The sequence below is a fragment of the Onychomys torridus genome, chromosome 11, assembly GCF_903995425.1.
Source record: "Onychomys torridus chromosome 11, mOncTor1.1, whole genome shotgun sequence".
In the NCBI taxonomy this organism is placed as follows: Eukaryota; Metazoa; Chordata; class Mammalia; order Rodentia; family Cricetidae; genus Onychomys; species Onychomys torridus.
The window spans coordinates 61,304,921-61,320,732 of record NC_050453.1 but is presented as its reverse complement, the minus strand read 5'-3'; the positions used below and the strand labels follow the sequence as shown (position 1 = coordinate 61,320,732).

At 52.5% G+C, this 15,812-nt stretch overlaps 1 protein-coding gene across 1 annotated transcript in view; it reads right to left on the bottom strand.

The window, feature by feature from the left end:
* Window positions 1–15,105, bottom strand: part of Mfsd4a (major facilitator superfamily domain containing 4A) — a 36,169-nt gene extending 21,064 nt beyond the window's left edge. The window contains exons 1-7 of the mRNA XM_036201980.1: window positions 15,049–15,105; window positions 13,032–13,307; window positions 11,867–12,127; window positions 7,920–8,085; window positions 7,414–7,529; window positions 6,052–6,225; window positions 2,515–2,662 (exon numbers count right to left, since the gene is read on the bottom strand). Of these exons, the coding sequence (XP_036057873.1) occupies window positions 2,515–2,662; window positions 6,052–6,225; window positions 7,414–7,529; window positions 7,920–8,085; window positions 11,867–12,127; window positions 13,032–13,307; window positions 15,049–15,105 (1,198 nt within the window). The remainder of the gene's footprint in view (window positions 1–2,514; window positions 2,663–6,051; window positions 6,226–7,413; window positions 7,530–7,919; window positions 8,086–11,866; window positions 12,128–13,031; window positions 13,308–15,048) is intronic.
* Window positions 15,106–15,812: the final 707 nt, after the last annotated feature.

Sequence of the window (15,812 nt, the reverse complement as noted above, 5' to 3'; positions counted from 1 at the left end):
AGCTTAAACTCAGCATCAGACTTGGAGTCTAAGGCCAGTTATAACACCCCTTGCCATGTGCCTTCAACAAGTTGCGTGGCTTCTCTAGAGTGCTGGCCGTCTCTCACCCTGCTGGCTCCCGGGAGCCACCCTTCAGCCAGTATAAACTGACGTTATGACCTGAGTTGCTGCCTGTCTCGGATGTGGCCCTTGACTGGCCCACTGAGGAGTTATTCTCTCCCTCCGCCAGCTAATGCGTTGTGCCTGAGTTTAGATTTCCTGTGAGAACATCTTCCACAGTCCCTACAGGATGGCAGCTTCTCCCTAGCCCTGACAGCCCCCGCCTGTTCCCGGCACATTCTGACCCCACTAGCTGATGGTCTTCCTTGCCCACCAGACACTATTCCAGGAGAGTAACTGCCTCTCTGGTTCCCTGACACATGCCAGAGCTTATCAGCAACACTGCAGCCGGACCTTGGCGCATCTCCCGAGAGGGCTCTACCTCCTCCCAGCTCTGCCTCCCTCCAGCCAATCCCTGCCTTTTCCCCGCCCCTTTCTCTGTTCAGGGCAGCTCACATCCCATCAGATCTCTACACTGAACACTGCTCACTCCCATCTCTGAATTCCAAGGGCTCCCACCTGTCCTGTGCATTGTTCGAAACACCCCGAGGCCCTTCTGCACCTCAGCAATAGTGCTATAAACGTGCAGGTAGGGAGCCCTGTGAGCTGCCAGTGATGCCAATCCATCAAGAGCTTTACATCTTCTCCCATGCAGAGCATTCCTACGGGACCATCATTTGTCTCTGGGTTGTTTTTGTGGTACTGGGGAGCACACCCAGAGCCTTCCACATGCAAGGCAAGTGCCACCGAGGTACAACTCGCCCAGCAGGGGTAGGCTGCTGCTGTCTCTTCCTGCCTTCTCTTCCTCCTTCTTCCTCCTTTTTTTTTTTTTTTTTTTTTTGAGACCAGGTCTCACTATGTAGCCCAGGCTGGCCTAGGACTTACAGAGATCTGCCTGCCTCTGCTTCCCAAGTGTTAGGATTACAGGCATGCACCACCATATGACAGACAAGAAAACAGAGGCTTGCTGAGAAGAAAAGGGGTCACTCGAGGTCACAGACCTGCAGATATAGAGGTGGGACTGACGCCTGTATCTGCGATGTCCTCAAAGCCTGTGCTTTCTCTTGTCCCTTTCTGGGACTGTGTTGGAGAGCTTAGGTATGGAAGGTGTCAGATGGGTCACACCTCAGGGACAGGCCTGAGTCAGTGGGGCACAAAGGAGGGGGCACCCCTTTCCATGGGGATCAGAGATACGTCCTGGAAGGGCACAGGATGGGTGTGGGGGAGTTGATGGAGGCAGTCCAGACCAAGCATGGTTATGGCCAAAGCATGGTGGCTCAAAGTAATTGCCATGTCATCAAAGGAACTCCAAGTAGTTAGTGCGGCTAGACTGCAGGCCTGCCACTCACAGGACCTCTGCAGTGGCACAGAGAGTAGCCTGTGACAGCCCCCCACCCAGGTGCTGTCAGAACAGGCCACCTCTCCACTCTGACATCCCACTCAGAGGAGCCAGGCCCTGGTTGCAGTATAGAACTCCAGGGGATCCCAAAGCTGAGCCAGTGGGTCAGAGGGGGCAGGACTGAAGGGCAACCAGACAAACCCAGTCCTGCGAAGGCAGAGGCAAAGGGCAGCACCATTAAATATGCCGAGCGAGTAAATGGTGAGACAGGCTGAATTTCAGCCCTGCCCGTGGGAAGTGCCAGGAAGATGGAGCCCAGTGGTCATTCAGCAGATGCGCCATGCTGGAATGTCAGTTCATCTCTGAAAACTGACATAAGGACATTGTTTCATCCCTTATGGGCTCTCTTGAGTTTAGAGTCTGAGTACTTCTGTCCCCCAGGGAGTCGCCTCCCCTGCTGCCAGGATGAGCTGGGGGAAGGGATGGTGTCTCCTAGGCATGGCCCTTGTTCTTCATGATGTCCTCAATAGCACACAGGCGTGTTCGAAGGATGGGCGCCAACACTAGCTGATGTTGTTTCTGCCCTCGGCTCCATCAGGACCAGGACTGCTTTGGAATCATAGTGCAAAGGAATCTTCCCTGATTTGAGATGTGTCTCAGCCATGTGTCGAACCCCACTTAGAGGATCCAGAAGGCAGAAACTCACAGACACTTGATTCTTTGAGTCACCCTATCATATGAATTGTTTTTCTTCTAAGTTAAACAAGGACAGGGCACTATGACAACCACAATGTCAGCTGTAGATCCATAAACAGGACCATGCCGTTATTAGGAAGAAGAAGGACATAGACACATGCTGCAAGACTTCCCTGTGGCCTGAGAGGACACACAGAGAACACACGGAAAGCCACGGACATTACACCCATGACCAAACATGCCTGCTCTCACGTGCCAACGGGTGTTGATTTTCCTGGTGAAAGAAAGTTCTTACCTAGAATGCCACAGCAGACTGGGAGCAGGAGAGGAGGTGGCCACCAGCTGCAGAGAGCATGCTTCTGTGTTCCTCCACGACTCACCTTTGTACTGGAGGATGTCCTCCGTGTAGGCCAGCATGCTGGGGAAGGTGCTACTCAGAAACAGCCCGAGGCTTGCAGTCCCCACGAACAGGAAGATGACATTGTAGGAGAAAATAAGCAGGAGCAGGAATGTCACCACAACGCCCACCTGTCACAGCAGAGGCAGATGCAATTAGAGAGGGCACAAGGCTGGGCATCTTGGAGGAAGGGAAAGATCAGTCAGGGAGGAGCATTGGGCACTGGCCCCAGGAGAATGGTGTGGCCCATGCGCCACCCTGTGGTCTCACTGATACCTGCAACATTCCTAGTTGAGGATCTACCCAGTGGGGTGAGCCCGACTGCAACCACACACCCCCGCCCTCCAGCACCCGGTAAACACAGGGAGCAGGCACTGCTGGCCCCCAGGGTCTTCTATGAACCCAGGTCATCAATATTCTCCCTCCTGCTGGTGGAAGTGGGCTAATTCCCCGCTCTTCTGTGGAGTGCCCTTCTCTTTCCCTGACACCCAAGTTCTAGGGTCCAGCGTGAGGAAAGCCATGACCCAGCAGGATGGGTGGTGGACATTGGGTCCCCAGCCTCTGGGAATCCAACACAAGCACCCTCAAGGATCAATAGTTGTGGCAACCAGCTTGGTGCCTCCTAGGTTTCACTTCAATCCCATGGCTGGAGCTAACAACTGGGTAGCTCGGATCGCATGCTCAGAAATCCTTGTGGCTCGGCCAGGTCTGTGTCCCACAGGCAGAGTTTTGCTAAAAATCACCCAGTTTCTACACTCTTTAAAAATGTCTTTATGTGGACTGGAGAGATGGCTCAGAGGTTAAGAGCACTGGCTGCTCTTCTAGAGGTCCTGAGTTCAATTCCTAGCAACCACATGGTGGCTCACAACCATATGTAATGAGATCTGGTGCCCTCTTCTGTATGCATAATAAATAAATAAATCTTAAGAAAATGTACCTCATAATAATTTTATATAAAAAACGTTTTTATGTAAGTGTTGAGTGATTCCTCTGCAAACTCCATCTGGGAAGAAAGCAGAACTAGGCGAGGAGTCTGAAGCCTGAGGTGCAGGTTCGTGCTGAGTGCCTCCGCGCGGAGCCAGAAGTAGCTCTCTCCAGGAGCCCTAGATCCTCCATCTTTACAGCAGGAGTTGGCAAGGGGCTGGTGGCACGAGACTGAAAGTATTGAGCTTCCAGCACATGTTCTATTTCCCTGGTATTTCTGGGTGGTTTCCCCACCCCAGATGCTGGGAGACAAACCCAGGGCTTGGAGCCCACTTGCCAAGTACTCCACCGCTAAGCTACAGCCCCAGCTCTGTGCTCTAAAGAAGCTTCATGTTCTGCACCAAGTCCTAGTTTGATGGGGAAATGTCCCTGGGTTTGGGGCTGTGCATGTAGGTCATGGTTAGAGCACTTGCTCTGGGTGCCCAAGGCCCTGGGTTTGATCCTCAGCACCACAAAACACACAGTGTCCTAGGAAGTGTCTGTATATCTATCCTAGGAAAATAAATACATAGATCTACAAAATCATGCAAAAAATCACAACTAGTCCCAAACCCAGTCCTCCATTTATAGATGAAGGACTGGGCAGGCTGAAATGAAGAGACCTTCGGAGGGTCACAGCAGATCTTGGGGGATTTTGCTCCCCCTGGAAGAGGGAGGCTAGTGACCCCAGCACATGAACCCCATTAGCTCTGCCTCAAGATGTCTCAGAAGTGACGTGTTCTTGAGTCACATTCAGACTTCCCCTTCCTGCCCTAGATAAACTCATCAAGAAACAGAGGCTGAAGATGAACATGTCCCATCCGCACTGGGAGGCAACTTGAAGAACATCTTTTGTGTGGTAAAAATACAAAGGCAATGGGCTATGGTGGTACACACTTGTAATTCCAGAGCTTAGGAGTCCGAGGCAGAAGGATTCTGAGTTAGAAGCAGCCTGAGCTACATAGTAAGACCTTGTCTCAAAATAAAACAAACAGAAACAGAGAATCAGGAACTGGATGGTTAAAGGACACTCAGTCATACATTCAGGCAAAGCACCCCCCACCACCACAAAACCCCAGAACTCCACATAAAGGTGGAAAGAGAAGACCAACTCTCCAAAGCTGGCTCATGACATTAACAATATGCCCAACCCATACTCTGGTTTCTCTTCAGATTGTATAAATCTTTCGCCTTTTACAATATGCCCAACCCTACTCCACACTTTGCTATCTAGCACCCCATAGACTGGGTCATAGACCAGGACACCCCAAGACAGCCAAACTAACCCCTTTCTCTTTATAATTACCTTAAGCATGTCACTGTAGTGATGGAGGGAACCATCCTTGTGATCGCTCTAGGCCTGCCCTTGATCCCTGTCCCCTTCCTCCTCCACTCAGAGAAGTCCTGTCCACTCTGCCCCACAAAGTATCAGGTAACCTTCCTGCCCAGTTCTGCCCTCAACAACCCCCGCCCTCCTTCCCTCAACTATTCTGCAAGAGTAAGCATCTCCCTGACTACAGCCAGATGCATTTTATTTTATTTGCTGTTTATTTATTTGGAGACATGTTCTCCCTATGTAGCCCAGGCTGACCTTGAACTCAATCCTTCTGTCTCTTCTCCCAAGTGCTGGGACTGTAGGGGTGCACTGCCACATCTACCTGGGGAGTCTTTCTTTTGTAAGTTTTTTGTTTGTTTGTTTGTTTAATTTTTTTTATGTGAATGGGTGTTTTGCCTGCATATATGTGTGCAATACCCGAGGAGGACAGAAGAGGGTGTCAGATCCCCTGGAACTGGATTTATAGCCATCATATGGGTACTAGAAATCCAACCTGGGTCCTCCAGAAGAGCAGCCATCTCTTCACCTTGGGATGTGCTTTCTTATAGTGGATTTCCTAGAAAAGTAGTAAGTTCCCAATCCCTGGAGGTATTTGAACAGAGACTGGCAGGGATGTCACAGAAGTGGTCTAAGCCTAGTGGAAATTTGACCTAGATGTACCCGAGGGGTTCTACAATCTGGAGTCCTTTGTCATAGATGGTGACATGGACATACATCAGGACACAACTCTATTGCTTGGCCCAGACCCTGTTCCCAGCCAAGCTGGTTCCTTTGCCTGGCTGCATGCTAGTCTGACCATCTAAGAAGCTCCTAGAGAGCTGCCAAAAGCAAATCCCAAGTCAGAGCAGAAGCATTGACCCCAAAGCCTTGCCCCACTGTGTAGAGGGCTCCAAACAGCTAGGCACTGTGAGCAGTGCAGGACCTACATCCCTCAGGTGACGTCAGCTGTCCACTCCACAGTAATCACCCACAGTCCCTGGTGCTGATGCTTCTAAGGAGGTAAAATCAGAGGACCAGAGAGGAGAGGGGGCTTTTCCAAGGCTACACACAGCTCCTCTTCCTTGATCTCCATCCCTTGCCAACATCTCTCTTCTCCATTCCTACCTCCTAACTATTCCAGCAGAATACAGTCCTGAACAAATGTCTTGGGCAGTGGTAAGGCCAGGAAGAAACACAGGTCTGTGTTTCTAATAAGGGAAAGGAGGCCACTTGGCCACTTACCACATTGATGAACACCATGGTGGCTGGCCTCATTCTTGAGGAGACAGGGATGGAGATGAGCCGGCCCAGGGTGATAAAGCCCCAGAAGAGGCTGGGGAGGTAACCAGCCATCTTGTGTCCAACAGACAGTGGCTTCTCCACAGCATAGCTGTACACAAAAGCAGAATAAGCGCCCTGTGGGAGAGGAGAGAGCAAGCTTCACTCAGCATGCCAATGCCTCAGCTGGGACAGGCTGGGCAGGGCGGCAGAGGCCAACTGGTCTTGTCCCTAGTGGCTCAGCCCAAGGTGCCCTGGGAGCTAAAATCTCGTGGTACACTCACACACAAGCCGAGGACAGAATGGGTGCTACCTGAAATGTCACTAGGTCCCCATGGAGAATCTCCACAGGGCTTGGGCAAACAGGCATGGCTAGAAGGAAAAGGGTTTTTCTTTCTTTCTTTCTTTCTTTCTTTCTTTCTTTCTTTCTTTCTTTCTTTCTTTCTTTCTTTATTATTTTTTGAGACAGGGTTTCTCTGTGTAGCTTTGTGCCTTTCCTGGAACTCGCTTTGGAGACCAAGGCTGGCCTCGAACTCACAGAGATCCACCTGCCTCTGCCTCCCAAGTGCTGGGATTAAAGGCAGCCGGAAAAGGGCTTCTTAACCTCTTACTTTACAAAAGAGAGGAGACAGGTCCACATTCACCCCAGAGTGGTACAAGTCAGGCAGGTCTGCTGTGGGCTGCAGCATGTGAATAGGGCGGTCTCTTAGGAGTATCCCTCCTACAACAGTCAATCACTCAGCCATTCAAGACTTCCCTCACAGAGAAGAGTTCTGGAAAGGGCACTAAACAGAAGTCACCCACTGAATGGACAGCTGGGCTGGAGTGTGGCTCCTTGATGACATTAGCTTGTGAAGGCCCATTTGTGGCTCATGCCAAGAAGCCGAGTGCACCGGAGTTCCTGAGTGTGACCGCTCACAGGGCAGCAGGGCTGTGAGCTTTCAACAGTGTGGGTCACAGCTGGGGATGGTGCATTTGGGAGAAGGACCAAGAGTTCAAAGCCAGCCTAGGCTACATTTGATCTTGGCCAAAACAAAGCAGCTAAAACTGAAAGACCTTGGGCCACATAAAAGTGAAAGTAGAACAAACCAAGCACCAGACAGGCCCCTTTCTAGAATGCACAAAATAAAAACGATTGTCAGGAACAGAACGGAGTCCTGGTTCTGATGGGCTGTGGGCACTGTGGGAGACGGCAGGACACTGGTTCACTGCACTGTAAGTGAAGTCCTGCAGAACCTCCATGGGCTTCTCTCTCCTCTTGCCGGTCCAGACTCGGGGATCAGGATCGAGGCCTCTCAGTAGAGATGCCTTCGGAGGAAGGCTCACCATCATCCCGTCTGTCATGAACAGGACCAGAGCGGCTGTGATGTGGATGGCAAAGAAAGAGCACGGGGCTCCCCGGAAGTTCTTCCTCTGGCAGCAGCTGAACAGGTCCTCCTGCCCTGGAGGAGGCACAGAAGGGCAGGGCTGAGTCCACCTCTGCTCCCTCCCCTCTGCTCACCTGTTAAGAGAGTCGGCTGGGGCTGCTTGCTGCCTCCACCCCTTCTAGCTTTCAGGTGCCTGTGAGGAGAGACTGCTCCCTGTTCTTTGCCCACTCCCGGTGGAACTAAGGCTCACAGAGGTCCACTAACTCCCCCTAAGGTAACCCAGGAGAGACTGGAGAGGATGGAGACAGTCTTCCTTTTTCATTCTTTCGGCCAGGTGGCTCCATCACTTACCTTATGGGACCACCGGGACCAAAGACTGTTTCTGACCGTTAGCACTGGGGTCTAGGGTCATCTTCCAGGTGTGGGGTTACTAGGGCAGCCAGAATAGATTACAAGAGCCCGCACCTGGGTATGACTGAAACTTGGGGGTCAGCGAGGAGGTGTCTTCCTTCTCAGCAGGCTGGGTCTCCAGTGCAAGCTCGTCTGCAGACAGGAGCAGTGGCTTCCGCTGGGGGCAGGTCAGCAGCCGCTCCTTGGACAGCAGGAACAGAATCGCCAGGGGCACTGGGAGCTGAGGGCAGCAGAGGGTCAGGAGGGCCTGGCCTGCTACAGTTGGCCCATGCGGCAGGCTCACAGTCCAAGGTGCCCACCTCACCTCAAAGAGCCTTTGCAAGCTATGAGCCAGGGCCTTTGCAAGCTATGAGCCAGGCCCCTGGATACCACCTGGGCTTGGTGTGAGCACTGCTGGCCTTGGCCACACCCATTTCTTGCAGGAGTTAGGGAAGGAAGCCTTTCAAAGCCTGGACTTAGAAGGGTCCTCTGCCACCTAGGCCGGGTGCTGGGTGCTATTCCCAACACTGCTACAGTACAGTGTCTCTAATTTCTGTGTGTCACCGTTCTATAAAGTGTGACTGGGGGTGGGAGTCGCGAGAGACGGCTCAGCAGTTCAGAGCACTTGCTGTTCTTGCAGAGGACATAGATTTAGTCTCCAGCACCCGCAACTGACTGTAATTCTAGTTCCCGGGATCTGACACCCTTTTCTGCCCTTCGCAGTCACCAGACACATACCAGGTACACGTCCCCGCGGGCAGAATACTCATACACATCATGTAATTTTTGAAAATGCAATTAGGGGGCAGTAGACGTGGCTCAGTGGACAGGTGCCTGTCTACCAAGCACAAGGCCCCCGGGTTCTAACTCTGGTACTATCGAGGGGTGGAGAAAAAAAAAATTTTTTTTTATCACGTTTTCCAGATGGGACAAAGGAGGCTCAAACATACTGTTAGGACTGGAAGAGACCCGGGGTCAGGGGTCAGGGGTCAGGGGGAGGTATCAACTAGACACACAGAGTGCAGCATTCCCACCACACGGCTGGTACTGGCATTCTGATTCAGGCTTGCACCTTCCTGCCTCTGGGCTGCTGGAATGCTGGTATATCCTTGGAGGGTACTGAGCTCTGCTAGGAGCTTCATGACTAAGCTAGAAAACACAGGCATGGGTACCTGCCTGCTCCCCTCCCCCTGCCCAGCTCTCTGCTCCTCACACTGGGCCACTTAGTCCCAAGGGTGCTCACTAGTCACACAGGAAACTCCTCCTCCTTCCGAGGTTGCCTGGAGAAGCAGCCACTGGCTCCCGCAGGTGTCCCTGCCCAGGTCCCATCACCTTCACTACCAGGAAGTTCTTCGTCGAGTCTAACGGCTACCCTTCCTGCTGTGGTTGGAGCCTGGGTCTTTTTCTTAGGAAGGAGACACTGAAAAGTTCCAGAAGTGTTTAAATGTAGCCAGCACTAGACCAGGCAGCCGTGGAAGCCAAGCAGACACCCAACCGGGCAGTGCCCTGCTCTTAGGGGGCCCCTTGCCCCCTTACCCCCAGGAAAGGTGGCTCCCACCAGCTGGAAGAGAAAAGGCCACCCAACCCCATGCTGACATCTCCCTATGGTGACACTCAAAAGCCAGCCAAGGTCACAGTTAGGTGTGGTGCCACACACCTGGAGTCCCAGCCACTCAAAAGGCAGGAGTTGAAGGTCAGCCTGGGCAACACAAGTGTAACCCCAACTCACAATCTGCAAACACAGGGTCAAGTTCAAACAGCCAAGCTATGAGGCCACACAGGGAGGCCTGCCCGGCATGAGACCTGTGTCCCCGTGCTGCGGAGACTCAGCCCGCCCCGCCAGTCACTGGAGAAACAGGAAGCCCCCGCGGAGGCTTCAGCAGCAGAACACCTGGGAGAAGGCCAAGGGGAAGCAGCTGGACTCAAGGCCTGGCACTTAGGCGGCCTTTCTAGAGAGGTGGGTGAAGGGAAAGGCTTCACGACGGATTGGCTGGCATGCTGGCAGGAACATACCTCGCTTTTACAGGAATTCCATTCAGGGACTCCAGGGCCACTTTGAAAACCAGCCAATGCCAGGCAGGTGTGTGTGTGTGTGTGTGTGTGTGTGTGTGTGTGTGTGTGTGTGTGTGTATGCGCGCATGCGTGTGCATAAGGAAGCCAGTCTATTCACTGCTCTATTCCTTCCGGTGGTGGGCTTTTTATGTTCAGACACAAACAAACAGGGAAATTCCCAGAAATCTTGTAGCAAGAGGACCCAGGTTCAATTCCCAGCTCCCACATGGCAGCCTCTCCAGTCTGCACCTTCATGAGAAGAACAGACCTTGGGCCCGTGCAGGGTTTTCTGCACGCAGAGTCATAGCATGAATCCTTCCCTAAGCAGGGAACCATTGGAGGACCCAGGTTCAAAGCTGCCTTGACCCAAAATAGTGGCCATGGGCATAGAAGGGACAAGAGAGAAGGAAAGTAGTGCCTTGCTGAGGGCCTCACTGACTCCAGCCTAGGGAAGGAAGGCTATTTAGGAGCAGGGCTCTGCTGAGACTAGACCTCTTTCTAGCTCCTTACCAGAACCTTAGGCCCGTGAGGTGTGACAGACACACTTCTGCATGCCCAGGACTACTATGGTGAGCGCTTAGGGACCTTTCAGTGCCACGTGCAGGCATTCCTCTGAAGCCAACTGCCTCTGGAGGACTGGGTAGGCCTACTACAGAGAGGCCCTGGGCCAAAGCAAGAAGGCCCACGCAGGAACTCTATCCCCACACAGCCAGACTGTTGGCTACCTGGAATAGTCTCACTTCCAGTCCATGATGGGTCAGAACCGGGAGGCCTGGTAACTAAGATGGCTTAAGCAGTTACTCCCAAGCCTGGTGGGTAGGGGGGACCCCAATCTCCCCTGGGCTAACAGGGGATCCTCTTGAGTTGTTCAGCTCTGGAGGTTTCTAGAAGCCAGACTCAATGCTGACTTGGCCAGGTGCACAAAAGGGACCTGAGTAGCTAAGCTGGTCGGGGTCAGTGGTCTCTATGCTGTTTAGTTATTTGTTAACTTGACCCACACTGGAGTCACATGGAAACAGGAAACCTAAATTGAGAGAATGCCCCCATCACCCATCAGGTTGGCCGGAGGTCATGTCTGTGGGGCATTTTCTCGATTTATGGTTGACGTGGGTAGTGTTGCCCCTGAGCAGACAGTCCTGGGCTGTTTAAGAAAGCAAGCTGAAGGGGCTGTAGAGATGATGGTTCAGTGGTTGAGAGCACCGGCTTCTCTTCCAGAGGACCCAGGTTCAATTCCCAGCAACCATATGGCAGCTAACGCCTGTCTGTAACACTTCCAGTTCCAGGGGTTCTGACACCCTCACACAGACATACATGCAGGTAAAAGACCAAGGAACATGAAATAAAAATAAATTACTAAAAAAAAAAAGCAAGCTGAGTAAGTCATGGGGAGTAAGCAGCAAGCAGTGTTCCTCCAGGGCTTCTGCTTCAGTTCCTGCCTTCTGGTTCCTGCTCTGACTTCCCTCCATGGTGGATTATAAAGTGTAAGCCAAAATAAATCCTTTTCTCCCCAATTATTTTTGGTGTTTTATCACAGTTACAGAACCCAACTAGCCTCTCTGCCATTTCTACCACAGCTGACAGGCTTCACTCCAAGGAAGCAGGAACCCAAGGAGCAGGGCTGAGGAGATAGATCCCCATCAGTGATGAAGGATTCCAGAGAAGAAGTCACTCTCTACATGGCCTCTTGGTCATGGAGGAACAGATAAGGTTTTCTACAAGGCCTCAGAGAACTTGGAAGCTGACCCTGATTTTCACTGTGTAAACATACCCACTGCCTTTCTTTCTTGAGAACTGCCAATATAGAGTCACAGTGAGGGACCTTGGAGATGATTCCTACAGGTCACTTCTCCCCTCTGGCTGTACACCACTGTCCCTGGCATGTTTCTTGGGTTTGAAGATTCTGGGAAGCTGGACTAGGAGGCATGCACTATCCCCCAGCTCCCTACCCCACCTGCACCAGTGACACTCACGTTGATGAGAGCCATGATCCAGAAGGCATAGGATACGTGGTTCTCTGTTGAATCCTTTGGGGATGGCCCGGGTATCGTCTGGTTTGACCAAGGCTGGGTTGCTGTATAATGCTGGCCCAGGACCCTGGATGCATGGAACAGATGGCTTCTGGAGGAGGCATTGGCTGTGCTGTTAGCAGGTAAGCAGTTGGCCTCTGACAGGAAGGGGTCAGCAATCAGGGGGCTCAGCAGAGCACCAAAGCCCACGAAGAAATGGAGGACCTGGGTGGGGGGTGGGCACCGCTCAGCCTGGTTCAGGACTTGCATCCAGAGGCAGCAACCTCCCTTCACCTTTACCTTGTGCCCCAGCCATGGTCCCCCTGCCTGGCCCTACGGTTGGGAGGAAGACTGATGAGAAACCCCCCTGGCACCATACTTGATGCCTGGGGTAACCCTGTGACAGGAGTCAATCCTTCCTTCCCCTCTTACTTCCCTATTTTATTCCCATTGGTGCCGTGCCTGTCATGGTGGCCAATTTCATCAACTTGACTGGATTAAGACACATGTAGGGCACTAGGAAAACATCCCTCTGGGGATATCTGTGAAGGCATTTCCAGGGAGGCTAATGAGGGAAGACCCACCTAAATATGGGTGACACCATGCCATCAGCTGGGGGGCTGAGACTGAGTGAAATGGGAAAGGAAACATCCAAGCCCTGGCATTCCCCTCTGTTTGCTGATTGGTGCCCAGGACTGTACCACTCCTGACACCATTCCTTCCCTACCACCACGGACTGCATCCCCCTGAACCTCGAGCCAAAATTAACTCTCTTCCTTTAACTTGCTTCATTGGGTACTTGGTAACAGCCACATATGCTGGGCGACTAGAAGGAAAGAGGAGAGGAGGAGGAGGGAGATGAGAGAGCGGACATCAAGCCCTCAAGTAACACTGCCTTCCCTTGTTAGAGAACTTCTGTTACCACTGGGGTTCCTGGGAGAGGCCAACAAGGCAGGCAGAGATCACCCCTGGAGAGATGAAGAAAGTCGAACCCAGGTATTAGGTTGCTGATGATCCATGGTCTAGCCAGTAAGTGATCAGGTCAGGCTGAGTCACCACCATCCCTGGGGAGGGCCTGGGAAGCTCCCAGCACTCTGCCCACTCCCCAGCCTCCCCCTGTGCAGCTCACCTGAAGGAAGAAGGCTGAGTCCTTCTGGTATATCCTCACCAGCTGCATGTTGGCCACGGTGTCGATGCAGCCCATGGCTAGGCCCGCCAGCGCTATGACCGAGGCCAACACCTTCACATCATGGCAGAAGGGGATGACAGCAAATACCAGGGAGATGGCCAGGGTAGAGGTGAAGAGGGCCCATAACGACTGGGCCAGGCTGGGCAGGGGAGAGCTGGAGTCAGCAGAGGAGCTCAGAGCCTTCCTGGAAGGCTCCTCCTCCTTGCTTTTGCTCTGCTACCAGCAGGAAGGGATCTTCTCACGGCTGCCATGAGTACACCAGATGCCATACTGGTACTCACAAAGCTCAATTATCATTTTATGTTGCTAAGACCTTAAATTATTCGCTCTAAGTAATTCCCTATGAAACAATATTCCTGTCCCTCTCAGGGAGGCTACTTTGAGCGTCTTCAAGGGAACAGCTCCGTATATCTACAGATAAGGGTTGGGGACCCAGGATGAGCCTGAGTCTGGAAGTCCTCAGCTGAACAAGAGTAGGACCAGGTACATGTATGTGCCCTTCACACGGGAATTGACAAGAGCTGTGTTTCCGGGCAGAGCCAAGCTGCCAGGAGCAAAGCCATAATAGAACTTGGTTAATGTAGTGACCTCTCGTCACGGACAGAGGTCAGGGGCTATCCCTACTGAGAGATCAGGGGCTATCCCTACTGAGCAGCTCTCAGTTCAGACAGACATCAGAACAGCCCTCCACATTCGGAGGGCTGTCCCTATGAGAGATCGACCTCACGATCCTTTTGGCAGTAAATTCTGCCTGATAACCAAAGGCCCAGAGAAAGGATCAAAGGCTTGGGTGTTTAGGACCACTCTGCAGGCTAATGTGCGGTGTTGTGGGGAGGAGCTTGAGCAGCAAGAAGGTCCTGGAGTTTGTGGAAGAACATGCTCAGATTTTGAAAAGGGAGAGGTGGGTCAAGACCACCCCTGAGGTTCCGGAGCACTGGGAGAGTAGAGGGGATCCTCAGAGGTGGAGCGGATTGTCTTTTCCAGCACTTGCCTCTGATCCCAACCCCCACTCCTCCCACCCACCCCCACCCCCGCTGACACCATCCACCTCATCTGATTAGAGCCTTTATCAGAAGACTTCTGTGATAGCAGCTGTTCATTATTTTGTTATTTTCTCATTTCCAGGCTGATCTGTTGAGATTACTGTTCATGACCCCTGTCTGTTCCCACTCAGAACCTGGGGGTAGACGTGCTTCAAGGCAGGAGGGCTGAAGAGGATGGAGAGAGGGTGGCTGTAAGGTGGGTGGTCTGTTCAGGATGCAGCTCTCCCTTGGTCCCCGCTCTGACAGTCCCCAGCTGCCCTACTTGGGTGCTCGCTTGTGTGTCTGTGTCCTGCTGTATGATACCACGTCTCATTTGCCTCTCCCTCTGGACCCAGTACAGAGGGGATGCCTACGCACACAGGCTTGATGAAAATCACAGACCTCTCCTTTCCATCCTCTCTCCTCCCACACTTTCTTTCCTTGTATAAGGCAGGCAGGCAGGCAGCCTCTTGCAGACCGGCTTCAGGGACAGCAAGAGTCACTTCTGTGTGTACCTGCACCCATTAACACCACCTCACTCACCAGGTCAAGTACCAATACTCTGAGGAATTAGCACATTACAGATGCCGGCCACCCTAGCGCTCTGAGGTAGATGATGCCTGTTACCCTAGCAGTCTGAGGTAGAAGGAGGAAAATGGAGAGTTCAGCACAGCCTGGTCTACATAGCAAGACCATTTGATCAAAAATACAAAAGAAACCAAGCAGTTGTCTAGAGCTGGGCGAACGGCTCAGTGGTAGACTGTGCGCCTAGTGTGTGTCTAGTGGCTATCCTGGGGGTGAGGCTTGTGTGGAGTAGTTCAATACAGCACTCAGGCTTGTAGCAAAATCCTGAGGGGATGGGGCCTAAGAGCAATAAGCCGTGACGGAAGAAACCAGAGAGAGGCAGGAAAGGATTGGGTAATGCCTGGCGTTACCGTGTGCTCAAAGGCCACTGAAATTCGTTCACGGTGGTACGGACTTTCAATCCCCATGAGAATACCGTGAGATGGGCTTCATGCTCGTGCCCATTTGCCCCATGAGTGAACCCAGGCTAGGAGGAAGCAGATGTGGATAATCCCTTCCCTGTGTCTCCTGCCAGAACTTGGGCTGTGGTTGGAGTCTAAGGCACCCGAGTCTGGAAGGCCGACCCCACATTTGTTCTTGGGTCTTGGGCCAAAGAGTAGGCCAGCAGCTCACTCTTCCAGGTGCTATAGGGCTGTGTGTAGACATTCCAGAAATCCTTAGAAGGATCCGTTGTTCCCAAGGCCAAACTAAAGTATATGCATTGCCCATTTTAAATGGCTGAGGTAATAGCCCCTTTTAGGATTGTGGGTAACCAAAGATTGCAGGGTAATAATGTTAAAAAGGTTTTGACATCAAAGATGCAGTGGACTGTGTGGTCAAAACACTTGGTTCGAGGCTCACGTCTGATACCGCCCAATGTGTGTCCCGTGGCAAGCCACTACCACCTAGCCCCTCTTGAGCCTCAGTTTCCCCCACTCTAACTGGGGATAGCAAGTGCTCCATCTCAAGGCCTCAGGCAGCTCCCTCCCCAGTGCTCACCCCTCCTTGCAGCCCTGGGCTTCCTCAACATCAGTGCGGAGCCCAGGATATGTGCCAGCAAGAAGGACCAGCGCCCCGACTAGGCTTCTTCCCACCTTTCTCCTGAGTGATCCTGGGAGGCTGATCCAGGAATGTC